Source organism: Elgaria multicarinata, chromosome 2 (genome assembly GCF_023053635.1).
Source record: "Elgaria multicarinata webbii isolate HBS135686 ecotype San Diego chromosome 2, rElgMul1.1.pri, whole genome shotgun sequence".
NCBI lineage: Eukaryota > Metazoa > Chordata > Lepidosauria > Squamata > Anguidae > Elgaria > Elgaria multicarinata.
Genome location: NC_086172.1, coordinates 3,201,467 through 3,226,768, shown reverse-complemented (window position 1 = coordinate 3,226,768; position 25,302 = coordinate 3,201,467). Strand labels below are relative to the sequence as shown.

Sequence of the window (25,302 nt, the reverse complement as noted above, 5' to 3'; positions counted from 1 at the left end):
CCTGTAATTCTTCCTCTGCAGGCTGTCCTTCAGTCTCATCTTCTAGTAGCTGAAAGCAGTTACACAGCTCTTGTTGTTCCACTGGTGCAGAGTGTCTTCTAGTTCTTCTGCTCTTCATGTCTGCAGTGTTAAATTGAACTGTTAAACCAAATCTTTTGTAATTGACTACCCTGCTAAAAAGGTGCCTCCAATTAGGCAACAGATTTCTTTCCTTTTTTTAAAAAAAAGTGCTTAGAAAAACAGCATTTAGCAAGCCCCCTCTTAAGAGGCATTTGTGTTTTTCTCTCGTTTGGGACAGAATGCCTCTACTAAGATGATAACTGCGACAACACATGCAGGCATCATTTAAAATAGGGGTGTGCACGGACCCCCCGCTCCGCTTCACTTGCAGATCCGCCATTTTCCGGATCGGGCCGCTCCGCCCCGCCCCCGCTCCGCCCACTTCCGCTCCGCTCCGCCCGGAGCTCCGGATCCGGATCCAGAGCTCCGTTTCCCCCCCCCCATAGGCTTGCATTGAAAGCTAAAAAATTATACAACTTTTTTTCTGTTCAAGTTAGAAACCTCATGTTTGGCACCATGACACCTCATGGGGATATACACACGCACGCCAAGTTTCAAAGCAATCCCATCATCCCCTGATTTTTGGGGAATTTTTGAAAATCGGGCACCCCACACACAACATCCCTGCGAGGTGGGCAGGGGAGGAGGGAGGGAAGGCAGGCAGGCATGCAGCTGGCATTTCTGGGGGCATAAGGAAGTGAGCCAAGGATAAGCCAGTAATGCATATAAAATGGAATAAATCAATCAATAAACAAAGGAGGGGTGGAATTAAAAGAAGCAGTGTTGCTCAATAAACAGCAAGAAGAATTTTTTTAAAAAGGCTATATCTGTCTTTTACCAGCAATAGGGGGACGTGCCCGGGGGAGGGGGAAGTAGCTGCCAGTTCAAGACAGCCACCAACAGCTCTGAGAAGAAGTAAAACGCTCACTTCAACTCATAACAGGCATTGCTCTACCACTGAAAAGTGACCATTCACTTCAACTCATGATAGGCATTGCTCCACCGTTTTACTCTCTTTGGAAGGCTCTAATGGCCTTCCAGTGCAGGACAGAGTGGGGGCACGTCCACGATGAGATGCCCTAGGGGAGCTCATCCCCTTGCACCACATCGATTCAGTTGTTCACCAAGGTTAGGGTGGGGAGCAGTGCTGTGTTTCTATCTCTTATTCTTGGCTTAGTATATGATTTCAGGTTGTGTTTGTGCATTTGGTGGGGCTACTGTTTTAAAAAACACGGGGAAAAGCCCGTTCAGATGAAGAAAGAGAAGTTTCCCAGAATCCCAAGTTACCTGTTTTGCCTATGCCCTCCTCCAACTTTGGGATCATCATGACCGGGAGCTGACTCTGCCCCTCAGCCCTTTGAAAAAGGTATTTTTCCCGCCGATTTTTTAAAAACTTCTAGCCCGCGACCCGTACGATGCAGAAAGTTGAGAGTGGTCTCAAAATGACCCCCATCCACGACTCTCTGTGCACAAGAATTTTCAGAATGATAGCTTAACCCCCCCCAGTTATCCCCGATTCTTTCCCTCAATGCAATCCTATGGGCGAAAAGCCGAAAACGCAGTTTGAGCCGCGCGGTTGACCCGATTTTCACAAAAATATAGCCCGCGACCCAGACAACGCAGAGAGGTGAGAGTGGTCTCAAAATGACCCCCATCCACGACTCTCTGTGCACAAGAATTTTCAGAACGATAGCTTAAACCCCCCCCCCAGTTATCCCCGATTCTTTCCCTCAATGCAATCCTATGGGCGAAAAGCCGAAAACGCAGTTTGAGCCGCGCGGTTGACCCGATTTTCACAAAAATATAGCCCGCGACCCAGACAACGCAGAGAGGTGAGAGTGGTCTCAAAATGACCCCCATCCACGACTCTCTGTGCACAAGAATTTTCAGAATGATAGCTTCAAAAACAACGTAGTTATGCGCGATTATTTGCCGCAATGCAATCCTATGGCGAAATGTTTTCAAGATGGCGACCGGAGCGCTCCGCCTGAACTCGGAGCTCCGAAAAATGGGCGCTTCTCTTCGCCTTGCTTCTAGGGGGTCCGCGGTCCGCTCCTACTCCGCCTCTGGGTAAGGCGGAGCAGGCCAATCCGCTACTGCTTCTACGCTCCTAATCGGAGCGGAGCACATCCCTAATTTAAAAACAATCCATGCTTCTTGCATATTTGCAACTACTTTTATTTTACTCATATGCAAATTTTATTGCTAGATAATTAAGGTTTATTTAATCAGATGGCTGTTTGCGGAATGCTATCCAGTTTTCTGCCAATTGACAGACACAACTTAGCTTTCAAACAAAGACAGAGTTCGAACTACCATATCATCAGTCAATGGCTGCAACATCAAGAGCACAGACCAAACACTATAGGCAGAGCTTTCAGATTGCCTACCATTGTTTCAAACACAATATTTTTCAATGGAGGTAATTTACACATTCAACTGTGAGCACCAAGGTGATGTAGCATTTAATGTTAGACTTAAGCTAGGAAGCTTTAAGTTCAAATCCCTGCTCAGCACTGATACTCATTGGGTGGTTCTGAAAAAGTCTTATTTTCTTTGTGTGTTCTACCTCACAATGATGTTGTGAGCAGTGGTGTAGTGGAGTGGGAAAGCCCTGGGACTTTTTCAAAGCAGGAGTATTGACACTGAAAAGTTCAAGTGATGCATTTTCCTCCAGTGTACCACCTTTTAAAATAGCCCTGCTCCTCTGGCTTTAACTGCATTGACATTCAGAAATGTAGCATGTTGAAGCTTTTTCTGGCACTAATCCAAGGGGGCATCAAGTCTTTGCTAAAGCCTCAGGAGAACACCAGGAAAAGAATTGGCAACCATAGATTTCCCACTTTGCACATGACTTTAATGTAGGGTTCCTGAACAGTGAAATGATTCATTAAAATAAACTCCAAATCTGCTCTAAATGTAAGTTAACAATTTTGCTTACATTTTAAGGATGTTACAACAAATATTTTCTCTGTCTACATGCTTTAATCAGCACCCCATTTGTTTTACTCCCATTTAGATTCCAAGTGATGATTTCTTTAATAGCTGATGGAAAAGATGCAGTTGCTCTGGGTGTGGCAGGTGGGATAAACAGAAATGCAAGCTGATACAATTCCAGGGGGGGGGGGCGAGAGAGTGAGCAACCTGGCACTTAGGAGCACTTTATTTTTTTAATCATTGGGGTAGAAGCAAGTTTGCAAAAGCCACACAAAAGGTTCCTGAAAATGCATGATATGACAATGACAGTGGAGGACTGTGGAGAATAATGTTAACATCTTCATCTTTTTTTTCAGTCCTGAAAAGTTCCTTTGTGCATCATAGCATTGCTGTAGTTCCACTTCACTGGCCGTTAAATCTGGGGTTCACAACAGTGGTAGTGGCACTCTTGAAAAGAGGGTTGTCAGCCTGCCAATAAAAAAATACAAGTATCTGTAGTTGTTAGTGCTACTTAACTTTTCAAGGGCAGAGCAGGGTTCAGGTAGACTCCCTTAACAACCTGACCCAAAGGGGTGGCTCCTAAAACAATAGTTGCTTAGGGTATGGGGAGAGTTCTTTAATAAGGAGTGTTTCAATTGTAGACCAAACATTGACTCTCTTCTAATAGTCTGACACTGGCCCAAGGAAGAGAAATTGTGGGCAGCAATACACGGTCTAATCCATTAATCTTGTCCAAATATATATATGAATGAGAGGATAGATGGGTCTTGCAACTAAGGCAGGATCTACACTACTGCTTTAAAACAGTTTATAATGGTATTGACAACTGTTGGGGCCCCGGGTACACTCCATATCCAGTTTTCAAAGTGTCATATCCTGCTTGGGGTAGATCTGGCCTAAATGTTGCTTTTGTGTATAGAGACCCTTCTCCTCTCCTGAGAAGGGGGGAACGGGACTGCCTGACAACCAGCCTGATCTGCACCTTCAATGCTCTCTGGCATCACACCTCAGGTGGAAGGCCGCCCGGCACTGGCCAGCCTCTTGCCTAAGAAGGGAGGACTTTGAAGGGAGTGAAGTTGCAGAGAGAGGAGAAGAGAAGATGGGGCCTGGCAATGGCTTCCTGGGCAGAGGGAGCAGCCTGTTTCCATAGTCTGCCTGCCTGCCTGCTCCACCCCCACTGTTCTGGATATGAGCACACACCTGTGCACTCTTCTTCCTACCCCTTTGGGATTTTGGTGCCTTTTTATTAATGGTTTAATTTTCTTCCAGATTTGTGTTAAACCATTTGAAAGGTTTGCCCAAGTTATGCAAAAGTGGGGTCAAATATTTTGCTTAACAACTCTGAGAAAGAAAAATCAAATACACAACCAGATCTTCTTCTTCCTCCCCCATACTGTATACTTCTACAAAAAGAGAGGATCTTACATCATTCCACTTTGCCTTGGATTTTTCCTTCTCAAATCGGCGATATTCCCTGCGATCAATCAGCTCTGTCAATAGTCGCCAAATCATGAGGAGCAGCAGCCCAATAAGGGCCACCCCAGCAATAGTGCCCCCAACAATAGCTGCGACATTTGGAGGCACCGGACACTCTGAAGAGAGAGGGGGAAGAAGCAGTGTGCTTTATCTGACTAAGCAATGAAAGGGGTGTGTGACAGCGTGAGTGTAGGCTGTAATGCCAGTAATGAACATACCAAAGGCAAGGCAGACATCTTAGAAACTCACTAAATAAAGTATCTTATCATTTCACCAAAGACTTCAGTCCAAAATTTTGCCACTTTTACACAGGACCACCACATATGCTGGGTGGAACCTGGTTCCTTACTTCCCCTCCAGCACAATCTTGACAATTTCTGGTTAATGTGTGCTAACCGAATGGGGGTCATGTACCATTTTTGAAGAAGCTTCAAAGCTTGTTCCCTCATATTAATATAAACTGATTTAAATGGGATTTTTTCCAGCATTGAGTTCCATAATTGCATCCTCTATTCTATTTCCCAGTCCAGTTCCCAAATCCGTTTTAAATTGTTGGTTGAGCCCATGTCTAAATCAATTATCACTCTGTAAATATGTGACATCAGGCCTTTCTCCCCCTTGCCTAAAAGTTTAAATATAGATTCAAATGGAGTTAAATTTCTCAGGGCCTGTTCTTTAATATCCTCTCTCCTAATAAATGTTTCTACTTGATACCATGCTAACCATGTTATTCCAGCTTCCTTCAGGTGAGTCCTCCAAAACTCCCTGGGAAGGGGCTGAATATTCAGGTAAAATTATCTCAATCTGTAGAGACCCTTTTGTTTAAAGGCCTTTATTTCCATCGGACAATCCTTATTATGGAAGGTCGGGTGACAATATAAGGGAATAATAGGGGGTATCCCTGGTAGTAATTCCCCCCCTCCCTTTCCATACCTGAAAAATTGCTCTCAATGTAGAGGAGTCGCTAACAGGCCTTTCTATTTGTGTTTCCTCACAAGGCATTTCCCCCTGAAGGCTTAGGCAATGCTGGACTCTCACACCCATGCTCTCTCTTTGCCTCACCCCCCTGCTGTTGACCTTTATGGGGCAAACTGGAATCCCAGTGCTTCTCCAATCTTTTGAACAGGGATGCACCTCTACATTTACTTTTGGGACCTCCTTGTAAACTGACTCCACTTTTTTCTCCCTTGACAACAAAAAGTACAAGAATGCCACAAAAATAGGTTCAGGTGACCATATGAAAAGGAGGACTGGGGTCCTGTATCTTTAATAGTTGTGACAAAGAGGGAATTTCACCAGGTGCTGCATGCATACAAAGGACACCTGCTGAAATTCCCTCTTCATCACAACTGTTAAAGATACAGGAGCCCTGTCCTCCTTTTCATATGGTCACTCTACACTAGCTAACAAAGAAAAAGTCTATCTATCTATCTAAAAACTGATGTGCCATACAGTTCAAGTAGCACTGTAGTAGCCCCTGTCCTTCCACTCTTCAAGCCTGCTCCACTCCACTGTTCATTGAGCCATCAAACCCTATTTCTGACTACTTCTGATGCTGGTTGGGGCCAGGCATTACCCACCGTTGATGCCATTTTTGGATGAGAATGTCCATGGCTAACCCATGAGGTCTGTTTGTCAGGGCGGGGAGCAATTGCTGTGGCTGGTGATGAGGCACCATACATACCTCTCTCACGATTGACTGAAATAGAATACTTCTCTTCTCCGTCCAATTGCAACATAGTATAATAGATCCAGCAATTCTGAGAATCCTTCTCCTTGCATGGTTTACTTTTGGATACCTCATTATTGCCCAGAGTAATGTTTGAACACGCTTGGGAGCAATTCTTCTGAAATGGGCCACTTTCAAAGACAAGACACTCAACACAGGAACTAGAAAACGAACAAGAAGGATGCCTTCAAGAAGAGTAACTTAACAGGATAGAGTTGTAATGGACCTATATTCAATTAGGACATTTCAAGTGCTCGTAATACTTACTGCATATTATCTCAGTAATTATACCTTTATATATTATGGTTTTAATTGTGAACTGCCCAGAGAGCCTTCGCTGTTGGGCAGTATAAATATTAAATAAATAAATACAACTCCAGCACATTACAGATGGGGAGTGGGGTTGAGGATGAGAAAACAGAGGCTTGTCTATGTCCCGCTTTGTGAATTCATAGCCACTTTAAACCAAATCCCAAGATTACTTCCTCTAACCATTTCATGTAGATGTTATAAAGCAAGAGGATCCCACTTGATCCCTTAGTACAGAGGTTCAAAGCTACTTTAGTTGGGGGGGGTGTCATCTGGCCCTCCTCCACCCACATCCTTTGCTTCCTGGTCCTTCTTCCACCCTGTGCTTGGGCCAGGAACCAGGCTTCACTGAGCGCGGGATTTGCCATGTGTAGTGTAGGTGAGCCGTAACAGTTCCCATCACTCCTCTGATAGGAAGCACTGGAGACTATCTCAGCTGTAACTCATCTTTACTTGCCTTGCCTCCTTCCCACAATGGAGGTTGTGAAGAGTGAGAAATGTGTTTTAGTTTAAGTAAATGTAAAGCAAAAAATCCCAGCTTTACATATACCCTGGTGGCGTCCGAATTGACAGTGATTAAACAGGAAAGAGTAATTTAGGTTGTGGGGGGCAAATTCCATGATGAGTATCATTAGGAAACAGATGAAAAATAAAATTGCCAACATCATAATGCCTTGCCCCCTATAGAAATCTATGGAGAACTGGAGGGCTGTGTACAGTTCTGTTCAATGGATTTCAAAATTGGTATTATAGAACCGGAAAATGAGCAACCAAATGATCAGGGGATGGAGCAACACTTCTATGAGGAAAGGTTACAATGTTGAGGATTTTTCTAGCTAAGAAAAAAATGCAAGTAAGGAGAAGGGAATGATAGAGGTATATAAAATTGTGCATTGTGTGGTGAAATATTTTCATAATAGGGAGATGTTTTCATAAATGCTCTAGAATCACCCAATGAAACTGAATGGTGGGATATTCAGGACAGATAAAAGGAAGTATTTCTTCACATAGTGCATAGCTAAACTATGGAATTCACTATCATAGAATGTGACGACGGCCACCAATTTGGTCAGCTTTAAACAGGGATTAGATATAGTCATGAAGTATACAGGCTTTTGGTTTGATCCAGCAAGGCTCTTCTTACAAATGCCATGATGCCAAGCATTCTTTGTTTCTTATCTGAGCAATATAAACCTTTGAATTGTTATGTACATTTATAATGGTAAGTTTACGTTTACTTCTAGGTATATTCATATTTCATTCAAGCTAAATAGCCTATATCTATTCTATTAGTCTACTAGGTGTGTTTGATGTACTAACCTTGGAGAGAGGAGTACAGAATAGCATGATCTATTGTAAAATCCCAGCATTTAAGGGAGGCAGTAAACCGGGAGAGCAGAATCAGCTTGCCCACCCATCCCTCCTCCTAGCAAAAGCATGACGTTTTCATAATGGCATCCAAAATGTAACCATGAGTCAAGAACATCAATAGCAAGGATATGGATGGAAGTACACCACTCACTTACATGTATCTGGCACAGGGTGACGGGCAACCGGGACAGTCTTCACAAAATGGGGGCAGGTAGCCAGAGCTACAGTGGCACGTATTGCACTGACATTGCCCACGGAGGCTGCACACATTTTCATTGACGTTCAGACAACCATCTGTTGAAGATCTGCATTGACAGGCACTGCCACCATAGCCAGCGTTGCATTTGCATTTTCCACAATCACACTGTCCTCGTTCTGGAAAAGAGAGAGTTTAGGACAAATATAAAACCTAAATCTGCCAGAGGGTGGAGCTGAAAATGGGGTTTCTACTCTGCATTGACAGCATTCTCATATGACACATTCCAGATTACAAAACAGTCCTAGCACCACTTGTAAAATACTGCGTTGTTGTTGTTGTTTTGATGCAAGAATTGTCAGCCACTGGCACACAAACTTTTGAAAGATGGTGCAAACCAAGAAAAATTCTTAGAAGAACGATTTAGTATTTAATATTCACAGCTGGACAATAAATGATTACATGAAAGGAATGCACATTGATACCAGCCGACTTGCTCCAAATTATATCACCAGGGTCAAAGTTTCATTTAAACTGTTCTCCCTCAGATGTGGAAAAGTAAAATCATGAAGATTTATAACTGAAATGATACCCTTTAAAAGCCTGTAGTAGAAAATGCAGCCTGCCAGAACAATGGCAACAGAAAATCCAGAGAAGGAAACAGGATTTCTCCATACCCTGCACTCATCAGTCACTCACCTTCCCCTCCACACAGTTGACCATTGTGAAGCTCACAGTTCATGTTGTCACACTCACAGAAAGTACCATAAATCAGCTTTTTGGGATCATCACTAGTGTGGCATGCACACTGCCCACAAACACAATCGCCTAGGCGGGAGCAGATGTCTGAGGCATTATCCTTTCGGCAACCCTTTTCCAGTTCCTTGCTAGATTTACCTCCAGTTTTACAATCACAATTCTTTCCAGTAAATCCAGGAAAACATCTGCCACAAGAGAAGAAATATACAGGATCACAGGAAAGGATTAAAAATCAAGACTAGGCTGAGGCAAAAATAACAGCATCCTTCGATTCTACTGTAGCCTCACTAGTTTATGTTTGGGGATTTGTTTGTTTGTTTGTGTAGCATGCTCAGCATCCAGCTCATGGGTTTGTCTACCCAGACAAACTTTCTGCTATTCAAACTTGGACAAATTTATTTTTCAAAACTTTTCCAATCATCTATATATATAAAAGCCCAGAGGCCTCCTCCAAGCCACTTATGCAAATAGGAGAGAAGGCAGAGGCAGTGGATTGGCCTACTGGTTGGTGATGTCACAATGACATCCCCAACCAGTAGGCCAATCCACTGCCTCTTCCTTCTCTCCCATTTGCATGTTCTCTCCTATTTGCACTTATAGGCCAATCCACTGCCTCTGCATTCTCTCCTATTTGCATGTTTAAAAATTCTGAGCTCACAGGGCCTTCTATGGAAGTTCAAAGAAGAATAACTCCCATCTACAAAAGAAAAATAACTGCCATCTAGGGAAGTCCCAAGATTAGGGTGACCATATGACCGGATTTGCCCGGATTTGTCTGGGGTTTTGATGGCAAATCTGGGAGGAGGAGGGGAAATCCGGGTTTTTTTCCAAAGAGCAGCTCTAATGGGAATTAACAAAAATGCTTATAACTCTGTCATTTTTTAGGATAAAGACATGAAACTTGGCACAATGGTAGCTCCTAGGAAGGGCTTTAGTCATACCAAATTTGAAACAGATCCATTCATGCATTGATTTTTTAGGAATTTCTTAAAAATTGAGGTTTTAAAATTATTTTTAAATCGTAATTTTTAAAGATAAAGAGATGAAACTTTGCACCATGAAAGATTTAGGTATTATTTATTTATTTTTATTTATTTATTACATTTTTATACCACCCAACAGCCGAAGCTCTCTGGGCGGTTCACAAAAATTAAAACCATCATAAAACAACCAACAGGTTAAAACACAAATACAAAATACAATATAAAAAGCACAACCAGGATAAAACCACGCAGCAAAATTGATAGAAGGTTAAAATACAGAGTTAAAACAATATAATTTAAATTTAAGTTAAAATTAAGTGTTAAAATACTGAGTGAATAAAAAGGTCTTCAGCTGGCAACGAAAGGAGTACAGTGTAGGCGCCAGGCGGACCTCTCTGGGGAGCTCATTCCACAACCGGGGTGCCACAGCGGAGAAAGCCCTCCTCCTAGTAGCCACCAGCCTCACTTCCTTTGGCAGGGGCTCATGGAGAAGGGCCCCTGTAGATGATCTTAAGGTCCAGGTAGGTACATATGGGAGGAGGCGTTCCTTCAAATAACCTGGCCCCAAACCGTTTAGGGCTTTAAATGTCAATACCAGCACTTTGAATCGGGCCCGGACCTGGACTGGCAGCCAATGAAGTTGTAAAAGGACTGGCGTAATGTGATCTCGCCAGCCAGTCCCTGTTAGTAAACGGGCTGCCCTGTTTTGTAACAGCTGAAGCTTCCGGACCGTTTTCAAAGGCAGCCTCACGTATAACGCATTGCAGTAATCCAAACGAGAGGTTATCAGAGCATGGATAACTGTAGCTAGGCTATCGCTGTCCAGATAAGGGCACAGTTGGTATATCAGCCTAAGCTGATAAAAGGTGCTCTTTGCCACTGAGTTCACCTGTGCCTCAAGTGACATTCTGGATCAAAGAGCACCCACAAACTACGGACCCGATCCTTTAGGGAGAGTGCAACCCCGTCCAGGACAGGGCAAACATCACCTTGCCGGACAAATGAACCACCCGCTAACAGTACCTCCGTCTTGTCTAGATTGAGTCTCAGTTTGTTAGCCCTCATCCAGTCCATTACCGTGCCCAGGCACTGGTTCAGAACAGTCACTGCCTCACCTGGGTTTGATGAAAAGGAAAGGTAGAGCTGGGTATCATCCGCATATTGATGACACCTCAGTCCACATTTCCGGATAACCTCCCCCAGCGGCTTCATGTATATGTTAAACAGCATAGGGGATAAAATAGAGCCCTGCGGAACCCCATGGCTTAGGAGCCACGGCACAGAGCAATAATCCCCCAGCACCACCTTCTGGAATCGGCCATCCAAGTAGGAGCGGAACCACTGCAATGCAGTACCTCCAACTCCCAGCTCAGACAACCTATCCAGAAGGATACCATGGTCGATGGTATCGAAGGCCGCTGAGAGGTCTAGGAGAACCAACAGGGTCGCACTCCCCCTGTCTCTCTCCCGACAGAGGTCATCCCACAGGGTGACCAAGGCAGTTTCCGTTCCAAAACCAGGCCTGAAACTCGACTGAAATGGATCTAGATAATCCGTTTCATTCAAGAGTGCCTGGAGTTGTCCTGCAACCACCCGCTCAAGCACCTTGCCCAGGAAAGGGATATTAGCCACCGGCCTGTAGTTGTTAACCTCCTTCAGGTCCAGATTAGGCTTCTTCAGGAGTGGTCTAATTACCGCCTCTTTTAAAGAGGCCGGCACCACTCCCTCTCTGAAGGAGGCATTTACAACCTCCTGGACCCAGCCGGCGATCCCCTCCTTATTTGATGTAATGAGCCACGAGGGTCAAGGTTCAAGCACACAGGTGGTCGACCGGACTTGGCCAAGCACCTTGTCCACAGCCTCAATAACTGAAACTCATCCAATAAAACTGAGCCGGACAGCGCTCTGAACGCCTCTACTAGTGGTGCTGCATTAAGTGTGGTGTCCAATTCATGACAGATCTGAGCGACTTTATCTTCAAAGTGCTGTGCAAACTCGTCACAGTGTGCTACCGAGGGTTCAACTATCTCACGCCCTGGCCCAGAGTGTAACAGGCCACGAACCACTCGGAAAAGCTCTGTCGGACGACACTGAGAAGATGCAATGCTGGTGGAAAAGAACTGTCTCTTTGCCACCCTCACCACCACAGAGTAGGCTCGATAGTGAGCTCTAGCCCGTGTTTGATCAGACCCAGCACGAGTTTTCCTCCACCTGCATTCTAGCCATCTCCCCTCTTGCTTCATCACCCTCAACTCAGGTGTATACCAAGGAGCTGACCGGGCTCTGCTCAGAGGGAGAGGGCGCTTGGGCGCGATCGTGTCAACCGCCCGAGTCATCTCTGCATTCCACAGAGCGACCTGGGCTTCGACAGGAGCACCGGCCATATCAGCAGGAAAATCCCCCAGAGCCCTCTGGAATCCATCGGAGTTCATTAGCCTCCGGGGGCGGACCATTTTAATAGGCCCCCCACCCTTGCAGAGGGGAAAGGCTGCCGAGAGTCTAAACCTCAGTAGGAAGTGATCTGACCATGACAAGGGGGTAGATGTTAGCTCCCCCACTTCCAGATCACCATCCTCCTGCCCAGTCGAGAAAACCAGATCAAGCGTGTGTCCCTTTGCATGTGTCAGGCTGATGACATGTTGAGACAGCCCCATAGTTGTCATGGCAGCCATGAAGTCCTGAGCCACTCCGGATACAGCAGCCTCAGCATGGAAGTTGAGATCCCCCAGAACCACCATCCTGGGGGTCCTCAACACCAGGTCCGAGACAACCTCCGTCAGCTCAGGCAGGGAGACTGTTGGGCAGCGGGGTGGACGGTACACCAGCAGAATCCCTAATCTGTCTCAAGTACCCAACACACAGTACAAACACTCCAGACCAGCACTCGACTGAACAGGAAGCCTAGAGAGGGAGATTGTATTTCTATAGACCACGGCAAACCCCCCTCCCCGGCCCTCGAGTCTGTGCTGGTGCTGCACTGAGCACCCAGGAGGGCAGAGCTGGGTGAGAGTAACCCCTCCCAGTTCACCCACCCAGGTCTCAGTGATACATACCAGGTCAGCCCCCTCATCCACAATCAGATCATGGATGAGGAAGATTTTGTTTTAGACTGACCTGGCATTCAGCAGCAGCACCACCAGACCCAGGAGCAAGCTGATAAGGCCGCCAAGAACTATCCAGTTGGGGTAGGAACCAGAAGAGGGAATAGCTGTAAGGAATCTATCCCCTCTTCTCCTCATCTGGCCTGTTCCTCCCCGAGCACCATACCTCCCCCTACCCGTGACCACAGTTATGTGGGCATCCCCATATCCCCCAGAGCTCCCCAGGCACATACTAAAAAGTAATTAAAATGTTTTTTACAAAATTGCTGCTGGTTGGCTGGAGATCTTCAGCAGGTACATGCAATATGATAGCGCCTCTGTGCGACGCAAAGTGCGTCGCCAAGTGCGCAATCGGCGCCGCACTCTGCGCGTCGCCGAGGCACTCGCCGAGGCGCTGCCGCAGGCTGTAGATATACCTGGAAAGAAGGGTGGAGCACTTGGTCAGCTGACGCCCAACAGGTGAGGGGAGAGACTGCAGAGGCAAGCCCCAGCAGTCTCTGTTCTTCTTTCCCCCCCACCAGCCAAACACACCCCACCTTCCCAGCCTCTGGCAGGCTGTAGATGTACCTGGAAAGAAGGGTGGAGCACTTGGTCAGCTGACGCCCAACAGGTGAGGGGAGAGACTGCAGAGGCAAGCCCCAGCAGTCTCTGTTCTTCTTTCCCCCGCCACCAGCCAAACACACCCCACCTTCCCAGCCTCTGGCAGGCTGTAGAGCTTTAGCCACACCAAATTTGAAACAGATCCGTTCATCCATTGATTTTTTAAGAATTTTTTAAAAATTGAGGTTTTAAAATTATTTTTAAATTGTCATTTTTAAAGATAAAGAGATGAAACTTTGCACCATGAAAGATTTAGGTAGAGCTTTAGCCACACCAAATTTGAAACAGATCTGTTCATCCATTGATTTTTTTAGGAATTTTTTTAAAAAATGAGGTTTTAAAATTATTATTTTTAAAACTGTCATTTTTAAAGATAATGAGCTGAAAGTTGGCACCATGATAGAGTTGAGCTTTAGCCGTACCAAATTTGAAATAGATCTGGGGGCAGTAGCAAACCCTGTTAACAACAACAGCAGCTTGCAATGAGTGAAGATACAGTCAGAAAAGATATTTGAGGGAAGGGGAGAATGTAACACACAGAATATAGCAAAAGTTTCAAAGTACAGCAAAACCTACAAAAGTAGGAGTGAGTGAAGTTAATTTCAGATACATTGAATCTTTCACTTGTTCTTTATTTCAGTGATTTTAACATTAAGATGTTATGTAGAACAGATTTGTCTTAAATGTGTGCTGTAAAATCAGACATGTGACTAAGGCTATGTTTGGGTGGGCACACCCCCTTGGTACTGGACACGCCCCCTTGGGGGCGACCATGTTGTCCTCCTTTTTGGTTTCCAAAATATGGTTACCCTACCCAAGATAGAAGGCCAGAGGGCGCCTCCAAGCCACTTCTAGGTTTTGCCCTCTGGCGCCATCTAGTGACGTTACTCGGAACTGCGGCCTTCTATGGAAGTTCCAAGAAAGATCACTGCCAAGAGCTTCCAGCCTAGCAGACGGGCCAAAACTCACTAACCTCCTCACCAGACTGCTCCTCTACACCTGTCGTATGATGGGCTAGTTTGGTAATAATTCTGCTCAGCTCAATATGCAATTCACTTTGATTTTGACTTACCCTAGCCCAAAGGCTTGAGTCAAATATTAGCAGTGTTATGAAATCTGGCACCACATTCACATACTTGAATCAAAAACACCATAGAATACTAGAATTGAAAGGGGCCTATAAGGCCAATAATTCCAACCCCCTGCTGAATGCAGGAATCCACCTTAAAGCATCCCTGAAAGATGGCTGTCCAGCTAAACTATGGTTTAGGGTTACATGTAAACTCACCCTTCATGTTGAATGTCTGTGAAAGATAATAATCATTCCAAGATCCTTCACGTTTGTAGTGTTGCTGAAGCCAAGTATCCCCCATCTTGTAACTGTGCATTTGGTTTCTTTTTCCTAGATGTAGAACTTTGCATTTATCCCTATGAAATTTCATTCTGTTGTTTTCAGCCCAGCACTCCAGCCTATCAAGATCACTTTGAAGTTTGTTTCTGTCTTCCAGGGTATTAGCTATCCCACCCAATTTTGTGTCATCTGCAAATTTGACCAGCGTTCCCTGCACCTCCTCGTCCAAATCATTAATAAAAATGTTGAAGAGCAACGGGCCCAGGACTAAGCCCTGTGGTAACCCACTCGTTACCTCCCCCCAGTTTGAGAAGGTACTGTTGATAAGCACGCTTTGAGTCCAATTTTGTAGCCAACTGTGAATCCACCTAATAGTTGTTCCATCTTGCCCACTTTTAGCTAGTTTGCAGATCAGAATGTCATGTGGTACTTTGTCAAAAGCTTTGCTGAAGTCAAATTATATTGTGGCCACAGCAGTCCCACAATCTACAAAGGAGGTTACCTGATCAAAGATTGAGATGAGATTAGCTTGACAGGATTTGTTGTTAACAAATCCATGCTGGCTTCTCGTAATCACTGAATTGTTTTCAAGATGCTTACAGATTGACTTCTTTATAATCTGGTCCAAAAATTTCCCAGGGATGGATGTCAGACTAACTGGTCTGTATTTCCCAGGTTCCTCTTCTTTGCCCTTTTTTTTTAAGACAGAACTTTAGTCCTGCTCCAGTCATCCATAACTTCACCTGTCTTCCATGATTTTGCAAAGATGATAGACAGTGGTTCTGAGAGTTCTTCTGCAAGCTCCTTTATTAGTCTAGGATGCTCTGGAGATTTGAACTTGTTCAAAGAAATTAGGTGTTCCTTGAACTTTTGTATATCAATCTCAAACTGCAATCCTGCTCTTTCAGTTTGTACTTCACCTTTGCCAGGGAGGGTCAGAGACCCGCTTATTGGAGAAGACTGTGCCAAAGTAGGAATTGAGCATTTCAGCCTTTTCTTTGTCATTTGTTTTCCTTGCTAGCCTCAGCTCATTTTCAACTTTAGCCTTCCTGATGTGATTCCTGCACTTCTGTGCTACATGTCTGTACTCTTCTTTTGTAGCCTGGCCTTCCTTCCACTTCCTATATGTGGCCTTTTTTGTTTTCAGGTCATCTCTAATCTTTCTGTGCAGCCACGTTGGTTTCTTCTGTTGTCTTCTATCTTTTTTCCTAGTTGGAATTGTTTGTAATTGTGCCTTTAAAAATTCCTTTTTCAAAATTTGAAATAAAAAATTGATTTTTTTTAATAGTGTAGAATATTTATTTAATGTAACCCTTTAATGCAATTCCCCTGTTTTGTATGTGCCAATTGTCAAGAATTCCAGCTTATACACTAGGCAAGTATGAAACATGAAAATGACCCTGGGGCCAGTACTCAATTGTCAGAATGCAGCCAGAATGCAGACAAAATAGTGCAAAAGGCACACAATTACTATAATATAAATGTTAAAGACAAAGACAGGGTGAAGAGTTATAGTGAACCAAAGGTTTTATAATAAGAACAAAAATTCAACGTTATTATAAGAAAAACAATCTTTAGCAGATAACATAAAAGTTATAAACAATTGCAATGTTGTACAATTGCAGTAACAATCAATAATATTGAGACACATATAGGTCACTTCAATATTTCAAAACCTAATAAACTATTCACATAATTATGATGATTTGAAATTTTTGGTGATTGACAGGATTTATACTCACCAACACAATTGGTATGATTATAATAAACTACTTCTCAAAAAAGAGGCGGAATAGATTTTGCCCTTTTTTAATGGACTCAGCCTAATGGACTCAATATCAATTTAGACTATTCCATTTATTTGGGTTAACCATGGCTGGTTGCCAATTAGTTATCAGCTTTCCACTGATTAAAAAAAGCCTTTGAAAAAGCCTAACAGCTACCAAAAAAAAAAAAGGGGGGCTTTTAAAAAAAGCCTACCAGCTGCTCATTAAGAATCTGGTTGAGGTGTTTGTCTGGGCTTTCAAGGTTGGAGTTTCTCTATTCCTCTATTGATAAAAAATACTATTGGTTAAAGTTTTCTTCCTAGAAAAAATATATATGCACATATACTTCTTTACAGAGATTCCACATGGAATGGAGGTTTGAACGCTCCCCATTTTTTCCACGGCATTAGCCCTAAGCTAGATGGTGCACCAACAATATTATGACTGGATTTTTAATTTGTTTATTTTTAAGACTTAATTTGTTAAGACTTTTATCTATTTTTATTTCTTTTCAGTGTTTCTGAGGAAGCAACATGCGAAAACAGGAATTATATACCGGTAGCCTCTTAAAAAAGGTCCATATATACTGAAGATACTTATACAATGTAAATCCCTACTGTAACCACATTATATTGTATTTTTTATTAGGTTTTGAAATATTGAAGAGACCTATACTTGTCTCAATATTATTGATTGTTACTGCAATTGTACAACTTTGCAATTGTTTATAACTTTTATGCTATCTGCTAAAGATTGTTTTTGTTACAATAATATTGAATTTTTGTTCTTATTATAAAACCTTCGGTTCGCTATAACTGTTCACCCCCACCTTTGTCTTTAACATTTATATTATAGTAGCTGTGTGCCTTGTGCACCATTTTGTCTGCATTCTGTTTGTATTAACTACTGCCTTCTCTATTTATAAACACTATTCAAACAGCCAAACAGGTTTGAGAATTTGGCAAGAGAACAGTTTATAGGGCAACTGCTCTCAGCAATTCAGTTTTTTTTGTAAGGATTTCTCTTTAAATTCTTCTTATGCACACTCTCTTTTTCATTTAGAAAAGTTTGTGTATTTGATGAGAATAACTTTCAGCTTTACAAAACAGGTGCACCTCTGGAGCATGTGTAAGCAGCCCTTTGGAGTCTGATCATGACCCAAAATGTGCAATAGGGTTGGCATCTCCTGATGTTACATGGAGGGATGATATTGGTGCTGAAGTAATTTGATTACCTGCAGATTCCACAGTCTACTTTCCCTTGTCCACTACAGTCAGAACTATTTGGTATTTCCTCATCACACTCACAGTTGCACCGACTACGCATATACACAGTGACGGAATCTGTGAAACCAAGAGGCTGGATAGTAAGCGTCCGGTTTTCAATGCACTCTGTTGCTGTAATTTTCACTCGGAAGGTAATCTGTAAGAAAAAAACAACAGTCTTATTTTAAGTTAAAAAATAATTAGAAAAGTCCCGGAGTATTTAAGGGAAAGGCTGGGGAGGTATCTCTTATATGTTAAAGAAGGGCTGGAAGTTCATCTAATATCCAGTACTAGACTAGAGCTTGAGGACATAATCCTAAGGGCGTAATTGAAAGATGACACAAAAAGCACTGGTTCTTGGCTGCTAGAGAGGTATGGAGTATAATATCATGTCAATTACAGTTTATTATATATTTATTTATTAAATTTATATACTGCCCCATAGCCAAAGCTTTCTGAGCAGTTTACAAAAGTTAGCTGAAACTAGTTTGATCCATTTCTCATGCAAAATTGACTTTATGGGGAAATCCAGATTTAAGAATTAGAAAGTGTTCTTGTGGAGGACATGGATGGATAAAATTATTTTTACTTTGGGTCAATTAATAGGCCCAGACGATGGGATTTTGTCATTTTCTGATTTACGTGCTAAATATAATTTACCTACTATGGCTGAATGTCAATACTTGCAATTGCAACACTTGCTGGAATCTAAGTTTGGTCTGGCTGTGTTAGCATAGGTGCCTCCATTTTCTAAAGGAAGCTATGAAGTAGCCATTAAGCAGCAAACGAAGCATCACGTATGCGAGAGCGTCTCCTTGAGTATTCTCCTTGGATGTCTCCTTGTGTCTCTCTTATCTAACGAAAACAGTGGCCTCAGCTCCAGGCAAAAGTTAGCTTACAGTAGAGCAGAGGTTAGGTTACAGTAACTTTGCTTAGAGTAGAGCAAAGGGGATTGTTTAACAGAAATTAGCTATGCCCCAGTGTTGTTCTGATTGGTTTATGCTGCAACAGGGCCCTGCCCCTTGCAGGCTCAAATGCTGTGCTGTATTCCCAATGTCTTTGTCTGACTGCTCCCTTTGAAGAGACCAGACCTTGATTATTAATCAATAAAGCGCTTTTGAACTCTCTGTCGCTGGAAGTGTGGAGTCGTGCTTAGGGGCTGTTTGGATCTCGTCCCTGGGTGAAGAACATTGATCTAACAGCTGCTTTCACAACTTCAGAGCCTCCGTTATTATTATCGATCCATGAGCCATACATATAAGCATTTAGTGGTGTAAATACATATGATACCCATGGTCTAAGACAGGAATGGAGTGTCCTACGTTGCCTAATCAATGGATTGTTGCCCTAGCCTCTGTATCTGAAGCTTCTATGGATCTTAGGCTACATCTTATTCAGTAAAAAATCTTGTTTCAGGTTTATTGGATTCCACAATGCCTTTTCAATAAGAGTTTGTCTAACTTGCATAATTGTTGGAGATGTGATGCACCTAATGCGGCTTTAATTCATTTTTTTTGGTGATACCCAGTAGTTGCCCCCTTTTGGGAGGAGGTTATAATAAGGATAAACTTTGTATTGAAACAAACTTTAATATGGAACAATGTGCATGTCCTCCTAAACTACCCAATGGCTTCTTGGAAGTTAACACATAGTCAGCACAAATGAATTTTCAGAGCCCTTATGAAAGCTAAAACACTTATATTCATAGAATCATAGAATAGCAGAGTTGGAAGGGGCCTACAAGGCCATCGAGTCCAACCCCCTGCTCAATGCAGGAATCCACCCTAAAGCACCCCTGACAGATGGCTGTCCAGCTGCCTCTTGAAGGCCTCTAGTGTGGGAGAGCCCACAACCTCCCTAGGTCATTGGTTCCATTGTCATACTGCTCTTACAGTCAGGAAGTTTTTCCTGATGTCCAGCTGGAATCTGGCTTCCTTTAACTTGAGTTACTCCGTGTCCTGCACTGTTGGAGGATCAAGAAGAGATCCTGGCCCTCCTCTGTGTGACAACCTTTTAAGTATTTGAAGATTGCTATCATGTCTTCCCTCAATCTTCTCTTCTCCAGGCTAAACATGCCCAGTTCTTTCAGTCTCTCTTCATAGGGCTTTGTTTCCAGACCCCTGATCATCCTGGTTGCCCTCCTCCGAACACACTCCAGCTTGTCTGTGTCCTTCTTGAATTGTGGAGCCCAGAACTGGACGCAATACTCTAGATGAGGCCTAACCAGGGCCGAATAGAGAGGAACCAGTACCTCACGTGATTTGGAAGCTATACTTCCATTAATGCAGCCCAAAATAGCATTGGCCTTTCTTGCAGCCATATCGCACTGTTGGCTCATATTCAGCTTGCAATCTACAACAATTCCAAGATCCTTCTCGTTTGTAGTATTGCTGAGCCAAGTATCCCCCATCTTGTAACTGTGTATTTGGTTTCTATTTTCTAAATGTAGAACTTGGCATTTATCCCTATGAAATTTCATCCTGTTGTTTTCAGCCCAGCACTCAGCCTATCAAGATCACTTTGAAGTTTGTTTCTGTCTTCAAGGGTATTAGCTATCCCACCCAATTTTGTGTCATCTGCAAATTTGATAAGCGTTCCCTGCACCTCCTTGTCCAAATCATTAATAAAAATGTTGAAGAGCATTGGGCCCAGGACTGAGCCCTGCGGTACCCCACTCGTTGCCTCTCCCCAGTTTGAGAAGGTTCCATTGATAAGTACTCTTTGAGTCCGATTCTGTAGCCAAATGTGAATCCACCTAATAGTTGTTCCATCTAGCCCACTTTTGGCTAGTTTGTTAATCAGAATGTCATGTGGTACTTTGTCAAAAGCTTTGCTGAAGTCAAGATATATGACGTCCACAGCATTCCCACGGTCCACAAGGGAGGTTACCTTATCAAAAAATGAGATCAAATTTGTCTGACAGGACTTGTTATTGACAAATCCATGTTGGCTTCTAGTGATTACCGCATTGATTTCAAGGTGTTTACAGATTGACTTCTTTATAATCTGCTCCAGAATTTTCCCAGGGATGGATGTCAGACTGACTGGTCTGTAGTTCCCAGGTTCCTCCTTTTTGCCCTTTTTGAAGATAGGGACAACGTTAGCCCTCCTCCAGTCGTCCGGTACCTCACCCATCATCCATGATTTTGCAAATATAATAGACAAAGGTTCTGGGAGTTCTTCCGCTAGCTCCTTCATTATTCTAGGATGCAGTTCATCGGGCCCTGGAGATTTGAACTCATTCAAGGAAATTAGGTGTTCTTTGACCATTTGTTTATCAATCTCAAACTGTAATCCTGCCCCCTCAACTTCTGCTTCACTTTTTCCAGGGGGGTCATAGACCCGCTTTTGGGAGAAGACTGAGGCAAAGTAGGAATTGAGCACTTCAGCCTTTTCTTTGTCATCTGTTATCAATTTGCCATCCTCATTAAGCAGTTGAACCACCATTTCTTTCCTCTGTCTTTTACTACTCACATATATAAAGAAAGTCTTTTTATTGCTTTTAGCATCCCTCGCTAATCTCAGCTTATTCTGAGCTTTAGCCTTCCTGACGCCATTTCGGCACTTCTGAGCCACCTGTCTGTACTCTTCTTTTGTAGCCTGGCCTTCCTTCCACTTCCTATATGTATCCCTTTTTGTTTTCAGGTCATCTCTAAGCTTTTTGTGGAGCCACATTGGTTTCCTCTGTTGTCTCCTATCTTTTCTCCTTTTGGAATTGTTTGTAACTGTGCCTTTAAAATTTCCTTTTTTAAATACTCCCACCCATCCTGCACTCCTTTTCTCATTAGGCTCATTTGCCATGGGACCTTACTTATCATAGTTCTGAGTTTATTAAAATCAGCTTTCCTAAAATCCAGAGTACGTGCATGGTTACACACAACTTTTGTCTCCTTCATAATCAAGAATTCAAGTATGATGTGGCCACTTTCCCCCAGAGTTCCCGTAACTGCCACTTTATCCACTAAGTCATCCCTATTGGTCAATATTAAGTCAAGGATTGCCGATCCTCTAGTTCCTTCCTCCACTTTCTGTAGGAGAAAGTTATCACCCACACATGTCAGGAATTTCTTGGAAGGGCCGCTTTTGGTCTCCCAACAGATATCAGGGTAATTGAAGTCCCCCATCACTACTACATCACACTTCCTTGAAACACTGGCAATTTGTTTCTCAAAAGTTTCGTCCTTGTCTTCTCCTTGCTTGGGTGGTCGGTAGTAGACTCCGATTATCATGTTCTTTTTATTCCTTGCCCCATTTATTTTAATCCAGATGCTCTCAATGGGGCTCCCAGTCTGATCCGCCTGTATTTCTGTGCAGGGATAGGTATTTTTAACATATAGTGCAACTCCACCTCCCTTTCTATTTCTTCTGTTCTTTTTGAACAAGTTATATCTTTCAATTGCTATATTCCAGTCATGGGAGTCATCCCACCAAGTTTCAGTTATACCTATCAAGTCGTATTTGCCTTCATGTAATAAGAGTTCAAGTTCGTTCTGTTTGTTTCCATGCTCTGGGCATTAGTATATAGACATCGAAGACCATGTGTTTTATAGTCTGGCTTTGTTCCTACATTGTTGCGGACGCTATTTTGGGGCACTATTGGAGCTGTTCTCTGTACTGTGGTGCCTTGGCCTTCATCCATTGTTGCCTTGAGGTTTACGTCTCCCGCAGCCACAGGATTCAGTTTAAAGCCCTCCTGATCAAGTTCTTCATGCTGTGGCCGAACACATTCTTTCCAGCCCTTGTGAGGTGCAACCCATCCCTTGCCATCAGTCCATGTTCCAAGTAGCGTAGCCCGTGGTCCCAGAATCCAAAACTCTCACGTCGGCACCACCTTCATAGCCAGTCATTCATCCAGAGTATTTTTCTTTCGCTTTCTAATCCTCTTCCAAGAACCGGGAGGATGGATGAGAAAACTACCTGGACCCCAAAGTTCTTCAGTTTCCTTCCCAGAGCTTCAAAGTCTGAAATGATTTCTTCGTAGCTCTGCTTGGCGACATTATTTGTTCCCACGTGGATGAGAAGAAAGGGGTATGTGTCCGTGGACTTTATGAGCTTCGGTAACACTTCAGTCACATCTCTAATCTGTGCTCCAGGGAGACAGCACACCTGGCGAGTCCATGGGTCTTCACAGCATACTTGGGTTTCAATCCCACGCAGCAGGGAGTCTCCTACAATGACTACTCTTCTCTTCTTCTTGGTTGACCTACCTTCTGCCTCTTGTTCATTGTTGCACGGTGTCTCCTGTACTTCTTCCTCTGCAAACTGTCCTTCAGTCTCATCCTCCAGAAGCTGAAAGCGGTTGCTTAACTCTAATGGTTCCACCGGTGCAGAATGCCTTCTAGTTCTTCTGCTCCTAACTGTCACTCTTTTCCAGAGAGTTTCCTCTTCATTGGCTTTCCTCCCCTCAGCATACTCCACTTCTGCTTCTGCTGGCTGTTGCTCTTCAATCTCGTGTGCTTGTTGTTGCTGTTGCAGTTCCATCGTTCAGTCTAAGAACTCCTCGTCTTCTCTTATTCTTTGGAGGGTGGACACCCGCCGCTCAAGTCCTCTCACTTTTTCTTCCAAAAGTGCCACCAGCTTGCACTTGTTGCAGGTTTACGCCATGTTGAGCTCAGGCAGAAACACGAACATTGCACACCCTTTGCAGGTCACCACCTCTAGGGGCTCCTTTCCATCCATATTGTCTATTTCTGCTTTGTTTTTTCCTTTCTGATTATAGTGGAATTGCCTTTACTTTGTCCTGTCCTCTCTGAAGGTACACAACTATATGAGTATGTCTTAAGGGAAAATAAGATTTTTTGGGTGGGTTTTTTTTGTGTGTGTGTGTGTGTTTGTGGTTTTGTGTGTCTGGGTTCTCTTTATGTTTTTCTTTGTTTCCCCCCCTCTTTTTTTTCTTAGAGGCCTCCCCCTTGACTCCCCTGCCAAACTCCTCCTGTCAAACTCCTGTTTGCTCTTCCTGTTCGCTCGCTCTCTGTTCGCTCGTTCTCTGGGAACTGGCTTACTTCCCTAGCTTCTACTTGAGCTGAGCCAGCTGCTCTTCCCTGCTTCTGCTCAGCTCCAAGTCAGGAAACAGAATGAGGTCACTGGGAGGCCAGCAACAATCAACAGCAATCAGGCCACTGATTGCTGAGTACAAAGTACAATCAGCAATCAGGCCACACCCCCTTCAGGTCCTGCAGCAACTCTCCACACTGACCCTCTTCACTCAGCACTCAGGAGCACATGGCAAGCACACGGCCTCTTTGAATTGGCAGCCTCCTGGATTTCCTTGAGGCTTCTCTTCTTCCCCTTTCCTTGGTCTCCTCTTCCCCTACACTCCCCTGTCAAACTCCTGTTTGCTCTTCCTGTTCGCTCGCTCTCTGGGAACTGGCTTACTTTCCTAGCTTCTACTTGAGCTGGGCCAGCTGCTCTTCCCTGCTTCTGCTCAGCTCCAAGTCAGGAAACATATCACATTGGAAGGATAAATGCTCACCTCCCATAATGCAATGGACTGAGGACTTAACAACACTATCAACAGTTGAATGGGTGTTCTATTGGCGCGACTTGCAACTGGATAAATACAAGGATATTTGGTCTGCTTTTTTTGAAACCTATGCATAACCCCCCTTTTTTAAAATGAATGTTATATCTGATGGAAAAAATGATGATATTCCTATATATGTAACGTTTCTTTGTTTTTGTTTTTAATGATTTATTTTTTATTCTGTTTTGTTAATATTCACAATACAAAAATGGAAAAAAGCACTGCATCTTAAATTAAGAACAAATTACATTTTACATCAACTTAAATTCACATTAAAAATAATAACCATAAAGGCCCTCACCTGGACTGAGACAGTTGCATAAGGGCAGTGGTCTTCAACCAGTGGGTTGCAACCCAAAAGTGGGTCACGAAATCTGTCGAGACGGGTCGTGGCAAGCTGTTGCCACCATGTTGGACAATTGTGAAAGTGGGTTCCAAGGTGGGTCTCTGGTCTGCACTAATTGAAGACCACTGGCATAGAGGATGGGTTCTTTTCAATCTCCATCATAGTTCCAATGAAAACAGCCCTGCCTGAGCTTCTATTAACACCTATATTAGCCTTAAGTGACCATTTTTCATCAGAACTGCAGAATGGGTTATATCCTCTCCACCAAGGCCATGGCCCTGATCCTGGACTCTTACAGATGCTATTAAAAATGACAAGTAACAGCAGCATATTGCAACACGAATACATGAACACACACACAGAGACATTCAACATGAAGGGTGAGTTTACATGTAACCCTAAACCATAGTTTAGCTTTCTGAGGACAAAATGCGCAACAATATGCCCATGCATGAGCATTCCCTTTTCCTCTTCACCTTTTAGGTGTGGCCAGGAGGAACAAGAAACCAGATTCCTAACATGTCATTACA

General features: G+C 43.5%; 1 protein-coding gene across 2 annotated transcripts in view; it reads right to left on the bottom strand.

Moving 5' to 3' along the window:
• Positions 1–2,895: 2,895 nt before the first annotated feature.
• ITGB2 (integrin subunit beta 2) overlaps positions 2,896–25,302 on the bottom strand; it is an 84,876-nt gene continuing 62,469 nt past the window's right edge. For both annotated transcript variants that reach the window (XM_063115928.1, XM_063115929.1), the window contains 6 exons: positions 17,873–18,060; positions 8,778–9,022; positions 8,038–8,257; positions 6,158–6,363; positions 4,423–4,589; positions 2,896–3,465 (listed from right to left, as the gene is read on the bottom strand). In XM_063115928.1, the coding sequence (XP_062971998.1) occupies positions 3,400–3,465; positions 4,423–4,589; positions 6,158–6,363; positions 8,038–8,257; positions 8,778–9,022; positions 17,873–18,060 (1,092 nt within the window). In that variant the 3' untranslated portion in view covers positions 2,896–3,399. The remainder of the gene's footprint in view (positions 3,466–4,422; positions 4,590–6,157; positions 6,364–8,037; positions 8,258–8,777; positions 9,023–17,872; positions 18,061–25,302) is intronic.